Consider the following 13,324-nt stretch of genomic DNA (forward strand, 5'->3'; position numbering starts at 1 on the left):
AAGCCGTTGGTGAAGTTATTGGGCTCTGCTCAGCCACCAGTAACACACTGTACAAGTACACACATCTACAAGCCGGGTGCTCACACTGGCAGGCTGGTATTTCTAAAGGTGTGGGTTCCTCATTACTGAGACTCCTGATACTCTGAGAAGGATTAACCACAGCAGCATTACAGGGTTCATTTTGTCACAAACTCACTTCTCAGACTCGCAAGCAATCTCTCTAAAACTGGTCCCTAGCGTGAATGGAAACACAGCGATGCAGCCAGGCTCCACCGGGGGGCGGTAGGAGGTCAGCTGTCACACGGCGGCTGCACAGAGACCAGAGAACGATCATGCTTTCATCAACCACAAAGTATCTGACTTCATCTGATGTTCTTATTCCTGAACACATATGAGCTGCAGGGCTTCTAATCAGACGAATAAATTAAGATAAACATAAAGTAATTAGGCTACTTTCCCTTTTGTGGAAGTAGTGTTATTTTTGTCAGCCTGTTTCAATTTTAGTTTTAGTGTAGTCTTTCGGTCAAGCTACTGTATCATTTTACTCTATTAGTTTTAGTCATGTTCATACTCCTTTTAGTCGTGTCAAGTTTCAGTCGACTAAAAGTCTTATTTTAGTCAGAATTGTCCAGGACCATTTTAGTCTAGTTTTAGTCAAAGATTGTATTTAGCCAAACCCATTTTACAATTCAAACAAGGTTATCTTATTATTATATTATTGTTACCTTATAGACTCAAGAATACATTCATTCCAGATACAGAAGACGCTCTAATTTGAGTTTACAACATATTTATTTTTCCGCATTTCTCCCCATCTTTTTCTTTTTCCACGACACATTTCTTTTCCACGTCTATGTAGGAAAGTGTATCCAAAGATGGTCTCTTCTTCTTCTCCCAGCCCCAGAGAAGATCCCCACGTGGCCGGCCATCGGCCCCTTTCTCTATTTATCTTTGTTTTTAATTGACGTGAACCTAGAGCTCTGCGTTAACGGCATCAGCCTCTAACATGCAGCTGCGCACCCAAAACCAGAGGAAACTACTGAAAAAAATGGAGATTAAGGATCTTTGTTAGAACATTTCGTCTTGTTTTGGTCAACGAAAATGAAGACACATTTTAACAGAGTTTTTATATTGTAGTTTACATTTTATTTATCGTTATCGTTACATGACCAGCATTTTCGTTGCGTCTTGTCTCTTTTTTCTCAGGTGATAAAGGTTCGTTGACGAAAGCAACTTTACGTGGAAGTCAATGCCATTTGCAAGACAGCTCTGGCATAAAAGTGCACCCGGCCCCGACGCTGGGGATACTTCAGTTTCATCAGCGAGGGAAGCTCAAGCGAAGTGGAGGACAAGACATTTTAAATGCTCTTTAACCAACGGCTTCCTGGGTGTACAACAGCTCTGCGGAGAACAGCTTCCTCTGAACCAAACCCACCAAGCTGAACAACCAAATGCACACAGAGAGACGGTGAGACAACGCCCCGCCACTTCCTGGCCAAGCGTGCAGTCAGTTTCACGTGATGCTCGTTGGACGTGCGTGTTCTCAACCTACCTTTCACGTCTTCATCCTCCACGGTGGTGTTGCTGCTGTCCGACGATTCCTGGAGAACAGAGATACACAGTCAGCACGTGAGCACAGCCGGCTGCAGGCCTGTGCTGGATACACACAACGACACGCACCACAGGGGGGTCAAATCCAGCAGGGGACACATCCCTACGTTTCCATGCCATGTGTTCACAAAACCAAAGCAGATAACTTCATAACGGCGGCTCGATCAAACAACTTCTAAGCAAAGACGGAAATATTGTTCGGTGCTGCTTGCGTGTTAAGTTTTCCAACCTTAACGTCAAATGTCCAAACCCAGAAGTCCATGTTGGACTTGTTTACACTCGACCTGAAACCTCCTCATCCTCCTCCTCCTCCTCCTCCAGGAAGCCGACATCGGTGATGTGGTTAGACGAGGAGAGTGGATGGAGAAGTGATTTGGGGCTCTTCTGGACCCATTCTTAAGGGTGAATGTTCCTGAGATCATCCAACGTAGAAGGGGGGGGGGTTTCCCCTCAGAGGACAGACATACTGATTCTTTTTTTTTTTTTTTTACTCAGAAAACAGAAAACCTCCTTGTTTCATCTGCAGCAACCATGAAACGAAGCAGCTGTGAAGTTGCGTCAAAGCTGCGGATCCGTCATGAGAATAAACACGGAGCATCAGCAAAACAAATAGATGTTTTTCAGGCGGCTAAGTTACCGTTTGTCGGGTGCAAATATCCCTTTTTTGTGGGGTTTTCTTCAAGAAGTGGTTTACAGTAAGACCTTCGGAGGGATTCAAAGCTTCACTTTGCCTCCTAAAGGCTTACTTAAGGTTCTGTGTTAAACCAACGCAGATCCTACGCTGTTGCGGTGACGGCGTCGTGAACCCTTCGGAGTTCTCCGTCACTCCATTTCGCCACGGTGCAATACCCCCCCAGAGCGCTAGTTGATACTTTGTTACTTTGTGCAAAAAACCAAAACAACCCAAAAAAAAAAAAAAAAAAAAAAAGATCACACACACACGAAGAAAAGAGCGCTGAAAGATTACCACTGCTTCAACCGAAACTGGAAATACATTGCTATCTAGATCAAATTTAGATCAAATAGATCTTAATATTTTGGACTGTTGTCGCGCTGAAAGCCTGTATTTGCATAGACAGCAGGCCACCACCGTCCAATCACAAGCTCTCCCTCGAGACACATGTAGGGCAGGAACTCGGAGCCCGATGAACATGGGGCGTGGCTGGATCACCCGGGGTGTCCGGCCCAAACTGAGTGTACTTGAAGACAGAGGCCGGCAGAAAGGATCCTCACGGGGTGATGGGCCGTCGTCCCGAGTAGGGAGCCGCCGTGTTCGGACCCATCTGCCCGTCTCTTCCTCGTTCTCTTCAAACGCCTTCGCCAGAGGAGAGGTTTCTGATTTCCAATTAGCAGATTAAATGAGTCTGTATTCCCCTGCACGTACTGGGGTGCTGGGAGACGATGTGACCTCGTTACAGCCGCACATGTGCAGCACGAGGGTCACGAGCCCAAAGCAGAGAACAGTCTTCAGAGCTGCCGGAGACCTGAGGACAGGAAACTGCAGCGAGCGCGTTCAGCTACCAGACACAGCAGAAGGGTGATTACACCCTTCGTCACTTCAGTGTGAATCACACTTTGGTGACGTTTGTTTGGGACACTTTGCTCTTGATTCATTGAGTCCCGCAGCTGCATTACAGGCGAGCTCTTGTACGATATTATCCGTCTGAATGACACTTATTCTCCCAGTGGTTCGTTCTAAGAGCAACAGTGGCCTCACGGTTCGGCCAACTCCAAGTGTTCAGATGGAATAAGTGATTCAGCCCTTCTGGAGGTGCAGGATGCCACTTTAAGTTCGCCGTTTGCTGGTTCATGCCTTCATGTACATCGTCTACTCTGCTAAAGTTATATTACACTTTGGTGCAGCTCACAACTCTTCACAGACAAACTACGAGAGCACAAAGGCTTTTACGCAAAAGAAAATCCTGGTCACGCCTGTGAGGAAGTCACGCAGGTCAATGTGTCATCAGTAAATACGGTGTTTACCTGTTCTCACTAACTACCGTATTTTCTGCACTATAAGGCACTTAAAATCTTTAATTTTTTCAAAATCAGCAGTGCACCTATAATCCGGGGCGCCTTATGTATGAATTATTGTTCTTACTGACCTCGATCCAGTTTTATGAAATACACTGTGCTCAGAAATAGTGCAGTTTTAGTGACTTTGGTAGCGATAAAGTCGCTCTACTTTATTGACGGTCGGACCGTTGACACATTAAAGTCGGTCCTTGGTTGGATACAGGTTGTAACGTCCGACATCGTTAGATAACTAATTAGGTAGCGCTGCGAGCAAGCATCATCCAACATCTAGTCAACGTTACCTTACTGTAATTAGACATCAATGTTTTTAGAGTAAACCCAATTTTCAGATGTACATCATAATGAATTAATAATTAATCATAATCAAATTATGCACGTTGGAATACAACGTTGTTCCAACCTCACACTAACTTCAGGTGTCCGGTATGGCTGGCAACGATGAACCAGTCAGAGAACAGGACGTTTACCTCCTCCACTTTTTATTGGTGGATTCGTGGAAGACGAATGATTTAAAATGTGAAAGTATTTTTCTGTTTTAGTTACAACTGAACGATATTCTGAGTTATTGTGAACAAGTTGCATAAAGTTTGACATACTAAACTGTTTTGCTTTGCTTTATATGTTTTATCATGCGCCTTATAATCTGGTGAGTCTTATGTATGAAAATAGACCCGGTCATTGATATTGCAGCTTATATGGTACGGCTTATACGGTGCTAATGGTCCGCAAAATACGGTACTTCAAACGTGGCTACGCGGCGCAAAATATCATGAAATGTAGAAATAAATGCTTTCTAAATCAAAATTCTCTTTGAATAGCAAGTAACTTCGTGGAATCACTAAATGATGTTTAATTATCATTAATAATAAGCATTACTGATTGAATAAAGGAAACTGGATTTTTTTAAAGAACAGCCCACAAAAACACACATTTAAAGAAAATACCCAGTTTAGTGAACCATTTCCTCTCTGAATCAGATCAGTGTAACGAATGCCCCCTTACACGGACATCCGTCAGTCTGCCGCGGAACCATTTTCAAGGATTAATATCTTTGTTGTTTTTTTAAACCATATTTATCATGAAGCAAATGTAGTTTTAGCTGATAAGTCTGGCGCTCTGTGGTGAAGGGTCTCCCACGCCTGTCGTGTTAATCACGTTTGTGATGGCCGATCAATACTGAGGAGCGCTGCGAGGACACAGAGCTTAAACTGCAATAAACCATAAAGTTCCACGTGAAGGCTGTAAAGAACAAGTTAACGAGTAAACTGAGGTTGAGCATCATGACAGAGTAATTTCTATGGGATTTAAGCTTATTTTATTCCACCTTAATAGGAAATGAATTCCATTCTTAACATATCGTTTCTATCGTAGGAGTTTTGGGTTTATACATGAAAAGAGAAAGGAAAAAAACTACTTTTAAAAAATCTCCTTGCCAGGTCTTGCATATAGGATAAATACTCACCCATGTGAAGTCTGGTTTTTAGTGTTTTTAGTGTCACGCGTCGTTTACCCCGTTTTAAGACCTAAGTTCCACGTGCAGGTTTCATCTCTCACCTGTTTACGTTTATCACTACTGGCCTTGTGAGGGAAACTTGTGTTTTCAGGTACAAGAAAATGATGGGTGTGCCGATCTCCGTGGAGACGTCCCCTCCGAACATTAACTGGTCGTCTACTGAAGCTGCCGTGGAAGCAGCAGCTCTGCCTGAGTGGATGCAGGTTCAGTAAAACCTCGAGTTGGAGGCTTGTTGAACCCCCAGACGACTTGTTGTGCTGATGTGTGAAACATTCCTAACGAGACCTAACAAGGAGACTGAAGAGGATGCTGACGGAGGAGGAAGAACAGAGTGAACCTTCTGAAAGACATGACAGCCAGATGGATGAACGCTCAGTCTTGCTGCTGGACCGCTGAACCGTGGCGGGGTTTCCCCCGTCGCCACGGCGACTCCAGGTTTGGCTCAGGACCCAAACTGTCATGTAGTTTTCAAACTCTTCATCGTATCAATAACTGCACCTGCGGAGGCGATTTGTACCGAGGGCAGGTGTGCAGGAGCGAGGCGCCTCCCGGAGCTGGAGAGGACGCCTAGCGGGGACGGGGACAGTCCGATAAGTACCAAAACACACACATAAACAGCACATCCACAGTCACTGCAGCGGTGCACCCACACAGATGCATGTTCGAGGAACGGGAGAAGATACGGAAGAGGAGGAGAATGACAGAGAGGGATGGAGGACTGGGGGAAGGAGTATACCTTTGTCCCGTCCACTGGGTTATGGATGACAGTTGTCTGAGGTTCCTGGAGGAAGAGGAGTGGAGGCGGAAGAAAAGATGGAAGAAAAGAGAGAAAGAGAGGGAAAGAAAGCAAACAGAATTTGACATAAATGTAGATAGTACAGAACCAAGCTCAAAAAAAAGGGAAGAAGAGGAAGAGAGGCATGAATGTTGGATGAAGAGTAAATGCTTGCTGAGGCTGGTAGAGACAAGGGCTCAGAACCCTCCGACAGAGTGATGGAGTGGGCGGATGAGTAAAAACTGTAATTTGGAGTCAGTTCTGTTCCCAGCTGACACCGGGTCCACACACACAAAAGTACACACACACACACACACACACACACACTGAACAGAGAGCGCTGAGCCTTTGAACTGAGCACATTACACAACACGTAAACCTCTCGTTAGCCTCTGAGAATCCAGACCCTCGCCGTGACCCCGACCATCACACTTACCCCGACCTAAACCTACGTGGGTCATGAAAACACTTCTATGCTCCCAACAACATCCAACAATACACACACAAACACACAGCTACACATTCAATCCATCCAAGACAATTAATTCTGACTTTTTATGGGATTTTTCCTCCGTAAGAGTGGCTTTTAAGGCGGCTCATACGACGTGCAGAGTGAGCAGATGAACACGGGCCGTGACGCCTCGCCGTGTCTCGGCGGGACCTGCGAGAAAACTGTGTTGCCCACCGTGTTGAAAACGGGTCTGGCTGTTCTTTCACACTCGTCTCAGCAGAGGATGTGATCAGGACCGGGCGGATGCTCGCACCCCCTCACGATCCCTTTATCAAAGAAATGGATGTTGACTCTTTCACTTCAGCCGAAGCTTTGAGGCCGTCGTATATAAATAGTAGAATAAAATGCGGAGGAAGACATTTTTCTTGTTTCACCTCGTAGTTTCTGGCTGCAGTTATGGTTTCTACATTTACACAGTTAACACAATTAGTGGCTCCTCTCCAGCGCCGCTTCCTGAGCGTTGTGACCCCAAGCCCTCGGCGTTTCCTTCTCATCTAAACAGGATCTAATTCCCAATACCTGAAAAGAACATGCCGATATTTCCTCCCTTTTCTACAGCTGTCCACAATCTCCTCATATCCTTCACTCGATCCACAGTAAATCACAACCCGTCAGCACCCCCACCCACCCACACGCACCCGTATCCTTTTCCGCACCCCTCTCCCCCCAGGAAATGACACCTCTGTGACGGCCAATCATCAGCTGTCTCTCTGGTGATGCTTGCGGTGTTGTCAAGGCAACCGTCTCGATGGGCAACAGGCACTGATGACAACTTGGGAGATGATGATGTGTGAGAACACAGTAGCAAAATGGGGGGGGGGTGGATTATTGGCCTTATTATGGAGCAAAATAATTTAGATAGCTCACATAAATATGTTTAAGGATATGTGCAGGTTAGGAAACTCGGGTCCGTGCTCGTGAACACGGATCACAGCTGCCCCCCGCCTCTCTGCTCTCATCCTCTCCTGCTCCGTGCTTCAGTCTGCACAAAGACTCCCGAGGACGAGAGCGAAACCCGCCCACGAAACTCTCCTGGAAGAAATGCCTGCACATGTGCCAAGTGGAGTGCTAAAGTTAACCACACACACACACACACACACAGCTGCAAACATGTGCTCATATAGCTGCAAATGTTGCTCTGTTTCCCCGTGAGACCAGACGATGTTATAGATTCTTATTAAATCCTCAGCTGTGTTGCACGTCCCGGGCGCTGAGGTCATGAGGGAGGCATCTGGATATCAGTTGCCGCTGATTTATGACTGAATGTGGCCCCCGGCTTCGCGTACATAAATGGCACCACGTAGAGCTGAAGAGTAAGAAAACCTCATTCAGGAGCTCCTTCGCTTTCGGGTTTCCACTATGAACTAAAAATACGGCCGCAGAGCTGAGCTCCTCCCCAGAAGGACGCACGTGGCCCACTCCTGTTTTTGGGACCTAGGGCTGTGCGATTAATCGATTTTAAATCTAAATCGGATTTATTAATCACAATCGATTTTAAAAAAAGGAAAATCGGAAAATCGATTCTCCTTTTTTGCAGCTGGCTGCATTACAGACAGAGCTCGTCTAGTCATCTTTGTTTGGTCAAGAAAATTGTAAATGTTGTCACTTTACTAAACTCAAGGAGGATTTACAGTATTGCACTTAATTACCAGTAGGGACATTTAAAAAAACTTTAAAAATAAAGATAAAATATTTGAAACAATTTATTCCATTGTCTTTTCTAGTTTTACCAAAAGATCGAAATCAAAATCGAAAATCGGGTTTTCAGAGAAAAAAATCTGGATTTTATTTTTGTCCAAAATCGCCCAGCCCTATTGGAACCTTTTTCTACGAGCCTCTGGGCTAAGAAAATTTGGGCTAAAAATTGACAACATTCACAGACAAAGAGAGACGACAGAATGTGGTAGATGTTTTTACACACTAGTCACATATACGAAGAAAAAACAGCTTTGGAGACGTTTATGTTGCAAAGACTTAAATAAATATCATCTTTCACGGACGCTACCATAAAGGTATATGAGTAAAAGCTTGGTCTCAGAGTGAGGAGACATAAACCCGGGAACATGCGCTCCGTCCTCAGAACCACAGACAATGAAATCAGATGTGACTTCATAATAAACATGTTGAACAGGAGATTTTGTGACGACACTACGGTCTTACCACTTTGCAAATGTAGCTCACGGCTGGAATAAAAATGACAATTAATCTCCAAAATGCCGGTATCAAAGTTCTTTCTGTCATCTTTCTCAACATAAACATCAATAGGAATATTGTTAACCCATCTAAGGTGGTGCTGAAGTGCCAGCTGGAGCCTGGTTTCTGAACAGTGTGGATGGATTGAGCCAAAAGATGCTGAAAATAGCAACGATTCTCCAACGTTCAGACTGTTTCAGTGATGAAACAACTACATGTGTTTGTTTTATGAAGGTGTGATGCTTCCAGACTGCCTGAGGGCTCGTGGCCATATCCTCCGGGTGGGAAGTCCTGGGAACACCTTTCCTCTTCAAAAGGGATTTATTTTTAAGCTAATAAACCCTCCCCATCACCGTTAAACTTGCTCTTTTTAAAAGGATAAACCTAGCGTTTCGGCTCAGGAAAAAGGGGATGGACCATCCCGACAGTCGTTTCTGTGTCTGTTCCCTCTCTGACAAACTTATACTGACGGAGAAGATGGCACAGCGGCATGACACCTACGTGGGCGTGAGCCGCACAGCATCCCCACCTGCTGGTGCAAGAGCCGAGCGGTTGCTGCGGCCGTCGCAACCATTCGGCAGAGATCAACCACATCCGACAGGTAACGGAAAACAGAAACAGGTGAGAGGATCGGAGGGGAGGGGTCGGAGGAAGGTATTCAGGGACACACACACACACACATACACACAGGTGACGGGGAGGTGGGAGGTAAATACCAGAGCAGGTGAAGGGATGTTTCCTTTGGGGCTGGTGACTATGCTGTTTTTGGTGCTGTTTGTCTGCGGCTGTGCAGGAGAGGAGAAGAGAGGAAGGGAGAGGAGAGGAGGAGACGGAGAGATATTAACAACAGCAGGAGTGTCTGTTCATGCAAGCCTTCATGTGCCGATGCTTCCCTGTGTTCCTTTCCTCATGAAAACCATCACTGAACTTCGAGAGCTTACAAACATCCCAGAGCCAATTTATCTTTTATTTAGATGCTTTTTGTTGTAGTTTCTATTTTAAGGTTTAAAATAACCCTGTAATAAAATGACCTCGAGAGTATACCAAGACAAAGGTAGCTGCATATCGGATATGCTTGAAGCCCAGAAGGTTGCAGGGAGTCGTGGAGGACGTGCATGGACACATAGCAACCTTTTGTGCCTTTTGGCCTTGAAAAATCACGTTGATGAGGCTTGATGAGGTGATCTTTTGAAGAGAGCACATGAAAGCAAAGCCAGTCTTTTATAGTTGATAAAGGTCCTGCATTAAATCAACATAATGTTTAAAAACCCATAACCTGAAATGACAGACTCAATGGAGGTGAATCCTGGGAGAGAAGTGAATCCATCACTTTTACTGTAGATGTCACACGAGTCTGTTTCATCTCATGATTTCAAGCTCATCAGCATGAGCGCGTCTTAGAGCACTTCTGGCCCTCAGAAGGTGCGATTTAGCTGACAAGAATGCTTATCTATGGAAGCGTAGTGAATTCACTTGGAATTTTTTGTGGTAATTTTGTAATTTTGGAAGCAAACATGACCTACTTGTTTAGTTTAGTTACAGTTTTACTTTGACCTGGGTTTAAGACACCGGGAGAGAGTCCTGTCTTTAAGCTATGTAGGTGGTATCACCATTAGTTTCACAAAGACGCCTGAGGACTTTATGGTTGCTCAGACGGAAAGCAGATCTCCTCTATATAGCGATGTTTCTCCAGGAGCAGTTGGACAGATATGGCGTCACGGATACAAGATGATGCATATTAAATGCATTCAGGCTGGCTCTGTGGCGGCCCAAGAGACGATCGGGGGACTGCGGAGGATATTGGATCTGCAGGGTGTGCAGCTGAGGAGACAGAATCACCTTCGGCGGCATATGGGCGGAAAAATTACCTTGAAAAACAAAGTTTTTTTTTTTTTCAAGTGACTATAAACTATACGCTTCCGTACTTATCAGGTTATACGTCTATAAAAATGTCAGATTCTTATTTTAGGAATGACCACAGAATACTGTTTCCTTTCTAGAAGTTCTCTGACTTGCAGGGAGGAAAGGAAGTCAAGTTGCATGTGTGTGACGTGCGTTTCTGGATGCATGTGCTGACCAAACAGGAACTCAGTAAACCTCCTGGCTTATTCTGGAGAGGAGAAGATAGTAGAGAAGAGACAGCAGGCATACAGAGGTGCAGATTAAGCACAAACACACCAAACAGCCAAGAAAATAAAAATAAAAAAAAAAGCTGGCAGATGCAAACTCACGCACCAGCATGAACAACCACCCACACTCACGCAGACATCAGACCGACCAATCACGTCATCGGCTGTCACTCCACTGCCTTGTAAGGGAGGCAGAGACGGGAAATGTGCTCTCCATCAGAGCAGTGGACGAGCTTGTCTGCGGTACCGACGCTGGGCCTCAGCGCTGACATCCCGTACCTCCGTGATGAGAAAAGGTCCTTGGAAAAACTGGTTATGGCTCTTAAATAATGGTTTACCATTAAAACCAAAGAGTCATGTGTTGATAATCACACATCTTCTTAAGTGGTGGCATGAGGAGGAACAAAGGTAAAATCCACAGGTAGTTTCCAGGTGGGTAAGGTTACCAGTGGGGTAAAGAAAGAGAGAAAGAGGGAACACTGAACATGTGAGGGCAGAAGAGAACAAGTAAGGCGTCAGATACCCTTCCACTTCACTCACCTTTACTTTATTATTGTTATGATCCTTTTAAATTCTAAATAAATTCAAAATGAAAGTAGGTGAACCAAGCTGAGATTCTACTCATTTTGTTTGAATGAGTAGAATTAAAAAAAATAAAAATAAATGCTTGAAAACATATAAATGGGTGTCAAAAATTGACGTCGTCTGACTCATTACTGGAGTAGGAAATCTGATGTCTTGGTTTCTTTGATGATTCCCTGTAGGAAGCTGCAAATTCAAAGTTTCAACTTATTGTTGAATGCAACATCAATAGAGTAACATGCCACTACAAAAACGTATGTGTAAAATGTCATCAATAGTCCTCAAAAGGATGCCTGGAGTTTAGATCACAGGACAAGTGTAAATCTCTGCAATTATTTCTAATAACTGTCTGTCATGCCTGTAACTTGTGATGCGCCTGCTATATGTCAGCAAACAAAGAGGTGCTGAGATCGTTTTCATCCTGGACGGATGCACATCTCATTAAATCTGTGAAGTGGAAATGACCCCCCCCTAACCCTAACCCTAACCCTAATCCTAACCCACTTATACTTTCTGCTTCTCTCCTGGCAGTATTATGCAGCTATGGTGGATATATTTACTGATGATACTTTGGGAGAAGCCTTTAGCGACATGTTGGGATGCATGGCAAAAATAAAAAACAAGAGGTGTCACAAGTCCAGTGGGGAGATGGATGATGCCTGGTAGCGCGCAGCAAGGAACAACAACACCAGCAACAGTTGTCATTCTTCCCCTAAAACCCAAGATTTTATCATTTTCAGGTTGTCACCTGTCAAAACACGACTTGTTGTCACTGAAGTCCCATTTGAATGAGTCTAACTCAGTAAAATGTTAAGCACGTGGGGGTGTAACTTTAAAATGACTGCAGGTCTGGACGTAGCAGTAGTTTGATGCCAATAGGCAATTTGTTTGGATGATATCGGAGAAAAACCATCACCCCATAGCCCACAGTTTTATTTCTTTATTTTACATGCAATTAGGGCTGCAATGCACAATTTAAAAGCAGTGTTTAAGAATATTTTTTATTTTTGATACCTAAAAAAAATAGTTTTTTTTTTTAAAATATTTCAGGAAATGTTAAGTTTAAAATGATTTTACTTATTTTTATTGGAAAATTTAACAAACAGTTTACTAGTTTGCATAATATGTAAATACATGTCAATTATTCTCATAAAAGAAACAAATTGGTTGTTTTTAATCAAGTAATCTTTCTTCTATTTTCTATTTATAATTGGGCTTTAATAAAGCAAAAGTAAGTTTTATCCGATTACTCGATTAATGGATGGAATATTTCATAGAGTAATTGATCACCAACATATTCGATAGCTGCAGCCTTACATGCTCTAGACTTCCGGGATTAAGGAACATTATGGTTGTTTGTTCACCTGAGCATCATCTGAAAATCGTGCTCTATGACACACCTAACGTTTCAATAACTAGTTGAATGAAGTGTGTCAAAGAGGAACTCTTGAGTGAAGTGAAGGAGCATTGACGCAAGCTTTGACAGGGAACGAGCGTGAGGTAGAGGATGAAAAAAGATGTTGAAGGATGATAAATGGACAGTGGGAGGAACAAAGGAGTGAGTGGGTAAATGCATAATTAGCATGCTCACCATATACTGGACAGTAGAGCTGGACTTGCGTTTCTGTCGTCAGGCACATGATGGATGGATTATTTGATGGATATCATGTGTAGATGGTTGAAGGAGGAGAGGTTATGGGAAAATAAAATAACCAATGACAATAAGTGAATGTTCTTGCAGCAGAAAAGTAAAAACTGAGCTTCAGTCAAAACCAAACGTCATACACTTTGATGACGATGCAGGTTTCAGTTCTTAAAATAAGATTTCCCCAGACAGGGTCAAGAACAAAAGCATGAGACAGACCGGTCCTCTCAGAGAAATACGATTCTGAGTAACTGCAGGAGAAAGAAGGTGCAAGCAGGAAAGGAGGAGCAGCAACGTCTCCACAAGAGTCGTAGGGGGGGAAATATGC

General features: G+C 44.0%; 1 protein-coding gene across 42 annotated transcripts in view; it reads right to left on the reverse strand.

Annotated features, from left to right (window-relative positions):
* The window catches only part of camk2b1 (calcium/calmodulin-dependent protein kinase (CaM kinase) II beta 1), a 100,591-nt gene that overhangs the window by 23,227 nt on the left and 64,040 nt on the right, over positions 1-13,324 (reverse strand). For 8 of the 42 annotated variants that reach the window (XM_061730591.1, XM_061730573.1, XM_061730589.1 and 5 more), the window contains 3 exons: positions 9,357-9,425; positions 5,898-5,942; positions 1,553-1,601 (listed from right to left, as the gene is read on the reverse strand). In XM_061730591.1, the coding sequence (XP_061586575.1) occupies positions 1,553-1,601; positions 5,898-5,942; positions 9,357-9,425 (163 nt within the window). Of the gene's footprint in view, positions 1-1,552; positions 1,602-5,897; positions 5,943-9,356; positions 9,426-12,942; positions 12,976-13,324 lie in introns of all 42 variants that reach the window. The other 34 variants (XM_061730598.1, XM_061730577.1, XM_061730596.1 and 31 more) reach the window with 7 other exon arrangements.

Source organism: Cololabis saira, chromosome 9 (assembly GCF_033807715.1).
Source record: "Cololabis saira isolate AMF1-May2022 chromosome 9, fColSai1.1, whole genome shotgun sequence".
Lineage (NCBI taxonomy): Eukaryota > Metazoa > Chordata > Actinopteri > Beloniformes > Belonidae > Cololabis > Cololabis saira.